At 47.6% G+C, this 13,577-nt stretch overlaps 1 protein-coding gene and 1 long non-coding RNA gene across 2 annotated transcripts; both read left to right on the forward strand.

Annotated features, from left to right (window-relative positions):
* The first annotated feature begins 1,273 nt into the window (after nucleotides 1-1,273).
* LOC131381978 (uncharacterized) lies at nucleotides 1,274-3,368 on the forward strand. Its single transcript, XR_009211097.1, has 3 exons — nucleotides 1,274-1,383; nucleotides 2,714-2,801; nucleotides 3,242-3,368. It is a non-coding gene; the product is annotated as an uncharacterized LOC131381978 (long non-coding RNA).
* A 250-nt stretch (nucleotides 3,369-3,618) lies between these two features.
* LOC116458366 (polyunsaturated fatty acid (12S)/(13S)-lipoxygenase, epidermal-type-like) lies at nucleotides 3,619-10,250 on the forward strand. The gene is given in 16 exon segments (XM_058431150.1): nucleotides 3,619-3,651; nucleotides 3,758-3,995; nucleotides 4,193-4,274; nucleotides 4,364-4,422; nucleotides 4,425-4,485; nucleotides 4,574-4,677; nucleotides 4,800-4,948; nucleotides 5,778-5,921; nucleotides 6,016-6,134; nucleotides 6,136-6,223; nucleotides 7,662-7,747; nucleotides 8,295-8,465; nucleotides 8,574-8,693; nucleotides 9,138-9,240; nucleotides 9,343-9,510; nucleotides 9,618-10,250. Coding segments are annotated over 16 exon segments (1,905 nt in total). The 3' UTR covers nucleotides 9,798-10,250.
* Nucleotides 10,251-13,577: the final 3,327 nt, after the last annotated feature.

A 13,577-nucleotide genomic window follows, 5' to 3' on the forward strand; every position in this document is an offset into this window, starting at 1 on the left:
TTTATATTGAGTCCTTGACTGATAATGGGAAAATTGGCAGAATATGAATCTCCTAATGCCATCACTGAAGTGTAGAATACTGAAATAAAGTTATTATGGAAGAGTTCTGAGATCATAGCAGTATAGAGCATTGCACATTCAGTCTTATTCCTCCATTATGGAGAAGGGGCTATTTGGCATGTATTTTCTGAATTGGGGAGCATATTTTAATATAGCAACTCATGTTTGCTACTGTTTGAATGAAGAAATTTCACTGAGCATTTTTTAATGAGACACTGGTCAAGAGGGCCAAGCCTGAAATAATCATAATGTATTGTGCCTTAGAAGAAGATGGAGGCCATTTTCAACTCATTTTACTTCTCTGCAGCCCTTAAAGGGTAAACAAGAGCATGTCAGGGATTCCTGTGGCTCCACATGAAGGGTCATGGAGACTAGCAGAAGGGCAGAAACCATCAGACTGCAGTTTTTCCAGGCTAAACAATGGAATATCCAACCTGAAAATGACGTTGGGATAGTGTCCCGATGAAATATGGATTCCATTCTAGAAGGAGTTCTTTTGGTAGCAAAGATAGGCATGAAGCTGAACATTGCTCCAAGAAAACCAGACATTGCTTATAAGAACCATATAATGTTCACACATGTAGCCAGTAGCAGATGGCAGAGATACCTCTGACTACTTAAGTGGTTTCTTCATTCTCTCTTTGCTTCCTTCATAGGAGATGTATAAGAATATGAGACTCAAAGAGAGAAAATAAAGGGAAAGTTCATTAAAAAAAAAAAAGATAAAAGGATAAGCCCTTTGCTTTACTGTAAGCCTCTAGGTTCAAAAACAGGTTTAACTTGAGTTAGGACAGGTGGAGAGGGACATAGTTTAGGAAGAAAGGCTGGAGGCAAGGAGATGAGCCTAGAACGGACTTTGATATGGAAGCTATAAAAGAATCTTGAATATTGAAATGAGAGTATACTATTAAACAAGAATGATTGGAAAATTGTGGACTTGGCCACGAGACTGTTAAGCAAACCAGTACTCAGGAGGAAGGGTCATTAGAAAAGGAACACAAGTTCATGTTTATGCTTCAACTCTTGAGACTCACTGCAATTCACTTCTGACAGGAATTTTTTTTTCTTATATATGGTAGAGTTAATTGTTCTAGAAACCTACTTCAAGCTAACTTAAGCAACAAAGGGTGATTTATTGGAAAGCCGCTTGGGTATCTCACAGAACCCAAGGAACAGAATTGAGCTGGATTTCACAGGACCTGGAAAATCTTCAGAAACTCAATTGTTCTCTCTCTCTCTTCTCTCTCCAGTCATAACCTTCAGGAAGGGGAGAGTGGCTCATGGGCTGAGTGGATAAACCACAAAATGGGTAATATACTGTAGGTGAGTTTTAAGTGACAAATGAAGTCTAAGCTGTGATTGCACTGGTCAGTGACTGAAACTGAAAATGGGAATTAGAATTAGAGGTTGATTAAGTGGAGGGAATATGTTGCCAAAATGTTAGAAGGATCTTCTTCAAAGAGAAGTTGAAGCTCTAGAGGATAATGGTAGGGCACAGAGTGGAGGTGAAGCTTGTCAGGGGTGGGGGTCAATGGGGAGGATAGGAGAGCGTTCCTGATTTTGAGGAGGAAGGATAGAGGGTTTTATTGGTGAATGACGTGAGTAAGTGTCATGACCACTCGTGTTCTCAGGATTCTTGAGTATTGGGAGATATGGCTGCAGTGGACAGGGCGGTGTCAAAGAGACTAGATTTTACAATAGAAGCTTTTAAATTACCTACCCATCACCAACTTATCAGGAGACTGACACTGTCCATCTCCTCCAAAAAAAAAAAACTGACATGCCCACAGCATGCCAAATGCACACAGCCAGTAGGCTAATTTCTGACGTTCATGGCACTTTGATGTCCACCAGTTGAGCTTTATGTTTATCAAGAATAGTTGTGTAAACTTCCAAAACTGTTTATGGCCAGGCACGGTGGCTCACGCCTGTAATCCCAGCACTTTGGGAGGCCGATGTGGGCAGATCACTTGAGGTCAGGAGTTTGAGACCAGCCTGGCCAACATGGTGAAACCCCATCTGTATTAGAAATATTAAAAAAAAAAAAAATTAGCTAGGTGTGATGGCGGGCTCCTGTAATCCCAGCTATTCGGGAGGCTGAGGCATGAGAATCGCTTGAAACCGGGAGGCAGAGGTTGCAGTGAGCCGAGATCATGCCACTGCACTCCAGCCTGGGTGATGGAGCAAGACTGTCTCAAAAGAAAAAAAAACTTTATATCAGTTATATTTGTTATTGTAATGATGTAATTTATAGACAAACTAATGAAATAGTATAAACATGCAGGTATTTTTTAAAAATAAGTTGAATATTTTATGACTACATAAACAATATTTTAAACACCACTGTCAATTTGATGACTAGGAGTCAGCCATACAACTATAAAAGGGTTTGAGAAAACTGTAAAGATCTAAATAGAGGCTGCATTTAGTTTTGTTCCCCCCAAGAACCTTTAGGTTCTAGCTCCCTTTTAAATAAATGTCAACTCATCTGGATGTAGGTTATGCAAGAAAGACCTAGGAGAGCTCTTATTATGGACCCTCATTCAATGAAAACACGTTGGCCTTTTATTTAAAAATTCATGAATGGCTCAACAGTTATGATTTCAGTTTAAAACAAAATGTTAAGGTACATCTGTATACTTTTTCACTTTAGCCAACTCTTTTGACTCTTTCAACATGAGGAGATGGAAGCCCTTCTGTTCACGATAGCTCAGGAGGTCCAGGAGAGAGGCGAGCCGTGGGTGAGCACGAGTGTCTGGGGAGTGTCAACTTTCCATTGAAAAATACCCCTGTGATCAAGCCATTTCACTTCTGTTATCTCCAGTGCTGTGGCAATCTTATTTATGTATTCACCAAAATTGGGTGAGAGCTAGTGTTTAGCTGTCATCGTCCGTAGGCTGCTGTGTTTGGCTCATGGCAGGGTGTGAAAATGGCATCAGGGAGTGTTTGCCAAGTGAATAAGGGTGGGGCTGCCCTTTCCAGAGCCGCCGGGAGAAACTCTGGATACAGATACCCTAGCCTGACGCCAGTCTCAGCGTTCCTCCTAGTCGGGGAGGAATCTGTGGGTGGGAGGTGGGGAACCTGAAACCCAAATACAGCAGCCACTCTGGACTGGGCGTGGTTCCCTGGGGCTGGGTCTCAGATCCTTTTAAAGCTGATTTCTCCCCGGATCCCCCTGGAGGTCCCGGCAAGATGGGCAAGTCCACGGTCCGCGTAGCCACCGGGGATTCGCTCCTGACGGGCTCTCCCAACCTGGTGCAGCTGTGGCTGCTGGGCGAGCACGGGGAGGCAGCTGCGACCGGTGTGGGGAAAGGTGAGCGCGGACTGCGGTGAGAGCTGGGGTCCTGGGACTCTGAGGTGTCACTGGGGACTGGGGGCCGGGGCCAGTCGGAGGCTGCTGGAGCCCCAGCCGTGAGAAACCCGGGAAGCAGGGTAGGGGCTGAGGTCGGGTGCACTTGGTGCGCCTGATAGGAAAAGCGAAAGGAACAGGAGAGGTGAGGGGCATTTTCCTGCTGGAGTGGAAGGAGCAAAGACCCTGAGACGCCCGCTGGGGTGTGCATGGCAGGCCCGGGGGGAGGCTGGCCCCCCGCAGTACCAGCTGCTCCTCCTCACCTCCACCTCTCCCCGGGTGTGCTCTGGTGGGGAAACGGAGCCAGGATTCTCTGAAGGTTCACCGACCCCGCCACCCTCCCTGAAGACCCCAAACCCGACACTGAGCTGCGTACTGTTGCGCAGGGGGCAGTTTGAGATCGACGTCCCCCTGCACCTGGGGCGCCTCCTGATGGTGAAGCTGCGCAAGCACAACGCGCTGCTGAGTCTCGACTGATTCTGCAAGTGGATCTCAGTGCAGGGCCCGGGGACCCAAGGCGAGGCCTTTTTCCCCTGCTACCGCTGGGTGCAGGGCCACAGGATTCTCTGCCTGCCTGAGGGCCCTGGTGAGCTCGGTGGAGAAGGGGCACAGCCCCTGGCAGGCTGGAGGAAGAAGCGGGTGGGGGGAGGCTACTGTAAAAGAGGGAAAGATGAGAGATGAGGAGAAGTGAAGGAGGAGGGGGCACAGGAGGGTGGCTGATGGAGAGACTCGAGCGCGGAGGGGTGACCAGGGAGGGCGCGTGCTCTTGTCCCTCTCCCCCAGCCCGGACCGTGAGTGATGACCCCCAGAACCTGTTTAAGAAATATCGGGAACAGGAGCTCGAGGAAAGAAGGAAGGTGTACCGGTGAGCCCCAGGAAGTCTTTGATCCCCTACCAGATCCCAAGAAACCCGCCACCTGCCCCCTTACCCCTACCTGTGTGTTCTTCCTCCAGGTGGGGCTCCTGGAAAGATGGGTTAATCCTGCCTATAGCAGGGAACAGGCAACCGGACCTTCTAGGGACGAGCGATTCCTCGAGGATAAGGATTTAGACTTTAATGTCTCCCTAGCAAAAGGGTGAGTGCCAGGTAGAGGCTGGGCACTTGCTTCCAGGGCACAAGGTGGGATCCTTCCCTGGTCTTCTTGCACTCCATTCTTTCCACAGGTTGAAGGACTTGGCCATTAAGGGGACACTGGATTTCACAAATTGTGTGAAAAGGCTGGAAGATTTCAAAAAAATATTCCCACGTGGAAAGACTGCCCTGGCTGGTCAGTTTCCACAACCTCCCAAAACCAATATACAGACTTCCAACCCAGGGATTTGAAAAGTAATAGGTCAGTGGGATTAGGAGCTCAGAGGTCACAGAGTGCTCCCCAATTGATGTTCCTAGAGCGGGTTTGTGATTCTTGGAAGAATGATGCCTTCTTTGGGTACCAGTTTCTCAATGGTGCAAACCCTATGCTCCTGAGGCGTTCTTCAAGGCTCCCAGCCCGCCTGGTGCTGCCTCCAGGGATGGAAGACTTGAAGACCCAGCTGGAGGTGCTGCTAGGCTTTCTGCCCATCCACCATCCCAGCCATTACCCCCACCTCCCTTCTCTTTGCCTCCTTCTCCTCCATCTACACCTCCTTCATCTACACCCTCCTGCATTTGCACTTAAGGTTTCTCAACGCTGGCACTATTAACATTCTGTGCCACATATTTCTCTGTTGTGGGGGGCTTTCCTGTAGATCGTAAGGTATTTAGTAGCATCCCTGGCCTCTACCCATTAGATGCCAGCAGCATCCCCCCGGTTGTGACAACCAAAACTGTCTCTAGATATTGCCGAATGTCCTGGGGTTGGGGAGTGGGGAGAGGAGGAATCGCCCCTGATTGAGAACATTGATCTACAACATCTCCTCCTGTATCTTCTTTTCTTTCTCTTCCTTCTCCACGTTCCTCTCTTCCTTCTTCATTGAACATATATCAGCCTTAGGGAAGAGCGCAAGCTTCTGGAGAGAAATAGCAAGAAAAACTAAACAAAGCCTTGGAGAGCTAAAAAGCTGAATCTATTTTGGGGGCAGGTGGGTAGATAAAGGAAATATTTTTGCTACATTGGCTAAAGCTAGCAGAGGAGGGGATATGTGAAGAATGCAGATGGCCTTATGTGGTGGAAAACCATAAACTTCACTGCAGGGAGCTCCAATTCTGAAGGCAGACATCAGTCATGAAAACTTTGCGTTCAGTTTTTTGGTTCTGGGGAAAGTGATTGGTGTTTAAAGTAAAAAAGACTTGGATGGGTAGAGGAAGGATCCACCCTGGAAAATGAGAGAAGGGCAGCTCCAGAAATGACTCCAACCCTGTTTTCTGTTCCTGCCCCTGGCCCTGTAGGCTGGATCTCTGTTTGAAGTGGATTTCTCCTTGCTGGATGGAGTCAAGCCTAATGTCATCATTTTTAAGCAGCAATACGTGGCAGCCCCTTTGGTCATGCTGAAGCTTCAGCCTGATGGAGGACTTTTACCTATGGTCATCCAGGTGAGAAGGCCCAGGTATTTTTCTACCAGACACTGATCTCCTTTAGGGACTTAGATACACAGGTCCTCAGCCCCCACTGTCTCTCCTGCTCTAGCTCCAGCCACCTCGACATGGATGTCCCCCACCTCTGCTCTTTCTGCCCTCGGATCCCCCCATGGCCTGGCTCCTGGCCAAGACCTGGGTCCAGAGCTCTGATTTCCAGCTGCACCAGTTAGTCACATCTGCTGAGGGGACACTTGATTGCTGAGGTTATTGCTGTGGCTACAATGAGAAGCTTGCCTAGCCTCCATCCTATCTACAAGGTACTTCAGCATCTCTGTCATTCTGTATCTGACTGTGCTTCATATTTCAGACTCCTACACAGAGTCTAACCTTGTACATTTCAGTCTAGCAGCAATCAATTTATATGTGGAGACACATACACAGATACATACACACACACGTACACATACACAGTACTATGGAAACACCCAGGACACACACTTACTATGAGTTGGGGGGAAAAGTGAGAATAGGTTTTGCAAAGCAGTTGAAATTTTGGCTGAGGAGGTTTCCAGGTGGGCAAGTGAAGGGTGGAACATTACAGCCACAAAGATCTATAGAGGCAAGGAAAGAAAGGAACATGGATAATGGCTGAGATTGGATGAGATTAAAGTGTAGGGCATGAGTTGGGATGAGGAGGAAGAAGAAGTGGGAGGAGATGAGAGAAGAAGCCACGTTACTTAGCGGGGAGAAGAATCAAGAGTTATTTTCTGACCAAGTGAGGCTTCAAATGCCTATAAAGACCCATTTGCACATGTCAGGAGGGCAACTGGATATGTGAGTCTGGAGTTCCTAGAAGAGATGTGGGTTTAAAATACAGATTTTAGAGTCATTAGAAAACAAAAGTATCTAAAGTCATTGTACTGGATGAAGTTCTCTAGGGTTTGTAAAGACACTAGAGAATTTGACCCAGATATAACTCCAGGGTGATCCAACATTTACAAATTGAGAGGAGGGAGCAGAGTGAGAAAAGAAACAAGAGAAGGAACTCATTGAGGTAGGAGGAAAACCAAAAAGCGCAATCCATGGCAGCCAGGAAAAGTGTTTCAAGAGGGACGCGTGATTATCTCTCTCAAATGCTGCTGAGAGATCAAGAAAGTTACAGAGAAGTGACATTTGGATTTCTCAATATGGAAGTTGTTGGTTAATAAATGGACATTCTCTATCTCAGGGAAGTGGAAGTGGAGGAAGCCTGATTCATGGGGGTGAGCAGCAAATGTGAGGTGGGTAAGCTAAGACAACACTGGGTGAAGAGTTGCTGTGAAAGGTAAGGCAAGAAACAAGGAGATGGCAAGTCAAGCACAGGTTTTCTTTAGGGTATCCAATATTGCGCATGTTTGTATGACAGAGGAGAAGGAGAAGGAATATAATTACAGGATGGTGAAGGCAAAAAGGGATGGGCTCATATGTGGATACCTGCTAGGAAATGGGATTTTTAGAATTCTTCCAAGGACTTGAAACTGTGGAAATAAGTGAACTCCTAAAACTTTCACCATGGGATGCTCTGAGAAGACATTTTCCCATCTCTATATTCCCAAATGTTACCCTGACCCACTCCAATTTAACGAGAAGTGTCTCCGTTTCATAAAGACCCATCCTCTCCCTTCTTTTCTGTCACTTCCTTTAACATCCTCTTCCCTCATGGATGCTGGGACCTCTCTTATTTGACCGTGTCCCATTTCTTTCTTCCATAATCAGCTCCTGATCCCCCACTTCCACTACACCATGGCGATCAACACCCTGGCCCGGAGTAGTCTTCTCTCTGAATGGGGAATTTTTTTTTTTTTTTTTTTGAGACAGGGTCTCGCTGTCACCCAGGCTGGAGTGCAGTGGCACTATCTCGGCTCACTGCAGGCTCCACCCCCCGGGGTTCATGCCATTCTCCTGCCTCAGCCTCCCGAGTAGCTGGGACTACAGGCACCCGCCATCTCGCCTGGCTAATTTTTTGTATTTTTAGTAGAGACGGGGTTTCACTGTTTAGCCAGGAAGGTCGCGATCTCCTGACCTCGTGATCCGCCCGCCTTGGCCTCCCAAAGTGCTGGGATTACAGGCGTGAGCCACCGCGCCCGGCCTGAATGGGGAATTTTTGACCTGGTATGGAAATGGATGGGTGAAGGGGAGGAGGGTTCAATATTGGAAGAATCCTAGGGGTTGTTTCCTTTTCCCACTCCTCCCCCAAGCTCTCCTTCCTCTATGGAAGGCCTCTCCCAAACCTGCCTCATGCCTGCAAAGCTTCCTGCTTGAAAGGGCTGGAGTAGAACCATAGGCCTGGAGTCTCCTGATGCTCATCTTCCTCCCTCTGCAACTTGGCACGGCTGTGGGTTATCCTCAGGTGGTGAGCACTGGCAGTGGAGGCCACGTGGACATTCTTCAGAGAGCCATGGCTTGTTTGACCTATCATTCCCTCTGTCCTCCTCATGACCTGGATGACCGTGGGCTCCTGGATGTGAAATCTTCTCTTTATGGCCAAGATGCCATCAAGCTGTGGGGAATCATCAGCTGGTAGGTGAAGGTGGCACAGAGAGGCAATGAACAGAGGGGCGGGGGACTGTAGGTCCAGAAGGCCCTGCATTGGCCCCTGAGACTAAGTATCTTCTTCCCGGGGAGCAGGTACGTGGAGGGGATGGTTGGGCTTTTCTACAAGAGTGACCAAGCTGTGAAGGATGATCTAGAACTGCAGGCCTGGTGCAGAGAGATGACTGAGACTGGACTGCAGAGGGCCCAAGACCGGGGGTGAGACATGGATCCCTCCCCACCGACCCCTGTCAACACCCACTCCTCTGCAAACAATCTGCTTCTTCTCACATCATCATGAGACACCCCGCCTGCCCGAGGAACCTGAGAATTCTCCAGAGTGTGTCCAGAAATGCTAACAAGCACTCCTGATCTCCCCAGCCCTCTTCCTACACGGTGTTCTCTCTCCTCTGCACTAAGAGCTTCCTCTGGAACCAGATGCAAAACTTCTCTTAGGTATTTTCCCTCACTCTTCCCTCCCCTCTCCCCAGAGCTCAAGGTTCATCCCAAGTGCAGTAACCTTCAAGCACACACAGAGTGGAAGTCCTAAGGTGTGCAGGCCAGGACCACAGAAAAGTTCTCTTCTGTATCTCCGCATAGCTTTCCCTGCCTGAGACCTGTTTTGTGTTCTGGTTTCAAGATCTCTGATTCTCATTTCACCGGGTTCCCCATCTCCTTAGAGTCCCGGGCTCAGCTCTGCCACTTTGTCACCATGTGCATCTTCACATGCACAGGTCAGCATCCTTCTAACCACCTGGGCCAGGTAACCTATGTGATCATCCCCCAAGGGCTCCTGGGATGGAGAAGTGGGGTATCAAATGCCCAGGTCATCAGCCTGGGTTTCTCTGGGCTCTCCTCCCTGCAGCTGGACTGGTACTCCTGGATCCCTAATGGCCCATGCACCATGCGGAAGCCCCTGCCCATCTCTAAGGATGTGACAGAGAAGGTTATAGTGGACTCACTGCCCGATCTCCACCAGGCGCATATGCAAAAGACCTTCACAAAGTTCCTTGGCAGACGCCAGCCTGTCATGGTGAGAAGCAAATGCCTGGGTCCTGGGAAGGAGGCAGCTCAAAGGAGGGGAAGTATTCTGGGCTGAGAGCCCCAAGGGGCTGAGCCAACTTGTTTTCCGCCTCTCAGGTGGCCCTGGGGCAGCATGAGGAGAAATATTTCTCTGGCCCTGAGCCCCAAGCTGTGCTGAGACAATTCCAGGTGGAGCTGGCTGCCATGGACAAGGAGATTGAGGTCCGGAATGCAGCCCTGGACCTGCCCTATGAGTACCTTCGACCCAGCATGGTAGAGAACAGCGTGACCATCTGAGAGGCCTTGCCCGCCTCAGCTCTAAAGCTCCACCATCCCTGAGTGCCTTTGCGTATTCCATCCTCCTCACATCCTCTGGTGAACAAATTGTCCCCAAAGCTTTGTGGTCAGGGTATCCAGAGCTGCCCACCACACAACTATGGGGAATACACGGTGATGGTCCCCACTGCATTTGGAAGCGGCATCCCCCAAAGCTGCCCTACCTTAAATGTCCATCCAGTCCTGCACCTCCCCACCCCTGATCCCTGCACACCTCCTCATTGCCAAAGGACCTGGCTTAGATACAAGTAAAAATATATGATTAAATAACAAAACCGATTATATGTGTGGTGGTGGAAGGTGGGAGGAGAGACCTTGCTTTGTTTCCTGCCCCTTTATTCAGATTCCAAAGAAGGAAAGAAAAGTTTTCCTAGAATGAAAATTTTTTTCTAGCAATCAGTGCTTTTTCCAAGGGTATCTTGGAACCTCTCTCAGGTAAATGACAAGTGTTCTGGATGACTGAGTCCACTAGGGCTAGGAAACCTGGCTCTTGACAAGGGTTTTTGGCTTGAGGCCTCTCTGAATCCTCAATAAGCCGTCCCTTAGGCTACCTGCAGTAACGCCTCCGGTGCGACTCCCAGCACAGCCCTCTTGCACGGTCCCTCCCCAGCTGTGTCCCAGCCTTCCTCTCAGTCCCATCCCAGGACTCTTGATAAACCCTCTTCTCATCATGCTCTATCCTTCCATCCTTAAAACATACCATCTAGCTCACAGTCCTAGATATTGGAGATAAACGGATAAAGGAACTAGTAGGCCAGGCTCTATGTTAGAAATTTTAAATATGTAATCTCAATTTATCACACTGGGCGCAGTAGCTCATGTCTGTAATCCCAGCACTTTGGGAGGCCCAGGCGGGCAGATCATCTGAGGTTGGGAGTTCGAGACCAGCCTGACCAACATGGCGAAACCCCTTCTGTGCTAAAAATACAAAATTAGCCGGGCGTGACGGTGGGTGCCTGTAATCCCAGCTACTTGTGAGGCTGAGGCAGGCGAATCCAGGAGGCAGAGGTTGCAGTGAGCTGAGATCGCACCATTGCACTCCAGCCTATACAACAAAGAGTGAAACACGGTCTCAAAAAAAAAAAAAATTATCCTCACAGCTTCTCTGTGAGGTTGCTATCACTATCACCATCTTATAACAGGACAATGAAGGTTGGAGAGATAAGGGCAGAAATGACCTGGAACCAAAATGCAGCAGAGTCAGATTCCATTTGCTAGAAGGAAGCAAAGCCCAGGATTGTGGTCATAGCAATAACAGTTAAAAGACTGATCATAAAATCTAGAGGCCAATGAAAGCTTTGGATGGATCTGATGTAATGGGAAAAAAAGGAGAGAAAAAGATTCTTTGAGTCTTTTAAAGAATGTTATACATTCAAATTACTTATGTCCCATATATTTAAAAAAGGAACATATACAATATGGTTAATATGGTAGAAATAGACACGTGTGCGCCATCCAAATTCACCTACTGATGCCCTCAACCTTCTAATGTCCCATCCTGTGTATTGCTTCCATCCATCATATGGCTCTTTTCAGTAAATGACAAAAGAATTTTAAGATAGCCACAGACAATAGACTCACAGCATCTTTGACTTGGTTGCTAGAAGTTTTTGTGGTTGTATGGAATGGTAGCAAAGAGAGTCAGAAGACAGGGAGGGGATGAGGAAGAGGCAGAGGTCACACTGAGGTTTTCAGTTTCGGCATGACTGGCGAGAAATACAAAGATTCAGAAGGAAGGTTGTTTAAGTTTGATGTAATACCATGGTCCTTATGGGAGGAAATTAAACAGGTAATTGGAGAGGCTGAACTGAGGAAAGGAGGTGAGTTCTAAAGTTTGGATGATATACAAGCTGAATTTATGAACAAGGGAAAAAGAAGAGTCAGAGGGCCAAGGACGCCTTGGGATATACTCAAGAGTTAGGGATATAAAAAAGAACATGAGGCCAGGCACGGTGGCTCACGCCTGTAATCCCAGTACTTTGGGAAGCCGAGGTAGGTGGATCACCTGAGGTCAGGAGTTCAAGACCAGCCTGACCAACAAGGTGAAACCCCATCTCTACTAAAAATACAAAAATTAGCTGGGCGTGGTGGCACATGCCTGTAGTCCCAGCTACTCGGGAAGCTGAGACAGGAGAATTGCTTGAACCTAGCAATCGGAGGTTGCAGTGAGCTGAGATCGCACCACTGCATTCCAGCCTGGGCGATGGAGCAAAACTTGTCTCAAAAAAAAAAAGAAAAAAGAAAAGAAAATGAAGCCAGGAAGTGAGCATGATCCTAGTTTGAAAGGTAAGAGCTGGATGATGCAGGTCACAGAAGCCCTGTCATCACTCCCTATGACTGGGTTGTCTCCCTGAGCTCTCTCATTTTCTTTTTTTCTTTTTTTTTTTTTTTTTGAAATGGAGTTTCACTCTTGTTGCCCAGGCTGGGGTGCAGCAGCACCATCTCGGCTCACCGCAACCTCCGTCTCCCAGGTTCAAGGGATTCTCCTGCCTTCGCCTCCCGAATAGCTGGGATTACAGGCATGTGCCACCACGCCCGGCTAATTTTTGTATTTTTAGTAGGGATGAGGTTTCATCATATTGGTCAGGCTGGTCTCAAACTCCTGACTTCAGGTGACCCACCAGCCTCGGCCTCCCACAGTGCTGGGATTACAGGTGTGAGCCACTGCACCCAGCAGCTCTCCCATTTTCTAGATGCGTCATCTCGCTCCCATTTTCCTCCCCAATCTACTCCCCATCATCCCGTGTTTCCTCAGCAAGTGTCCTCATCTCTTCTGCACAGCACAGTCATATCCTCAGTCCAGCTTTCAGATTCTCCCACCTCATCTCTCAGGAGGGTCTGATATAACTTCTCCTTTACTGAGATCATCTGTTCAGGCACCTATGCCTATGAGAGGCTTACTGTGATCTCTCAATCTATGTTTGTGGTAATCCTACGTGGACTGCTCACCTCTAGATGTCTCATGTAACCACCTCTCCTTATTTCTACAACAGGCTCAAATTGCCTTCGGGAATCATTGTTAAAGCTCAGTGTCCTGGCTCTGATCGGTCCTTCGCTCCCTAGTCCGCCTGCACTCATGTAGGGTCATGCTATTACAGAACTCCACATGGTACCATTTATGTTGTATTCCATGTGGAAGGTGTCCTCTGGAGTTTGCTAATATAGCAGCTGTCTGTAAAAATGATACTGAAAGCATCCTGAGTTCTGGAGTTGCGCCAATTCTATTAGGCTGAGAACCCCAGTTTCAAGTTCATCTCTTCATTTTTCTCTCATTCCATTTCACAGCGGCTTAACAGCAGTTCCTTTGTATTCGTTTCTGGCCCATAGAGGGATCTTTATTCAAAATCACAGGGTTGTCTCTAAATTTCTGCTAAGCTAATGAATGGTGTTAGTATGTTCTCTTCTCCAGGGCAGAGGCAGAGATTCTTTTTTTTTTTGACTAGCCAAAAGCAACATTACAAAATAAAGCACATATCGTTTTAAAAGAGAAGAGTTTTTTTCTTATAAATTTGTTTCAGTTCATTGTAGATTCTGGATATTAGCCCTTTGTCAGATGAGTAGGTTGCAAAAATTTTCTCCCATTCTGTAGGTTGCCTGTTCACTCTGATGGTGGTTTCTTTTGCTGTGCAGAAGCTCTTTAGTTTAATTAGATCCCATTTGTCAATTTTGGCTTTTGTTGCCATTGCTTTTGGTGTTTTAAAAAAAAAAAAAAAAACAACCACCCCATCAAAAAGTGGGCAA

The sequence above is a fragment of the Hylobates moloch genome, unplaced genomic scaffold, assembly GCF_009828535.3.
Source record: "Hylobates moloch isolate HMO894 unplaced genomic scaffold, HMol_V3 SCAFFOLD_19, whole genome shotgun sequence".
Classification (NCBI taxonomy): domain Eukaryota; kingdom Metazoa; phylum Chordata; class Mammalia; order Primates; family Hylobatidae; genus Hylobates; species Hylobates moloch.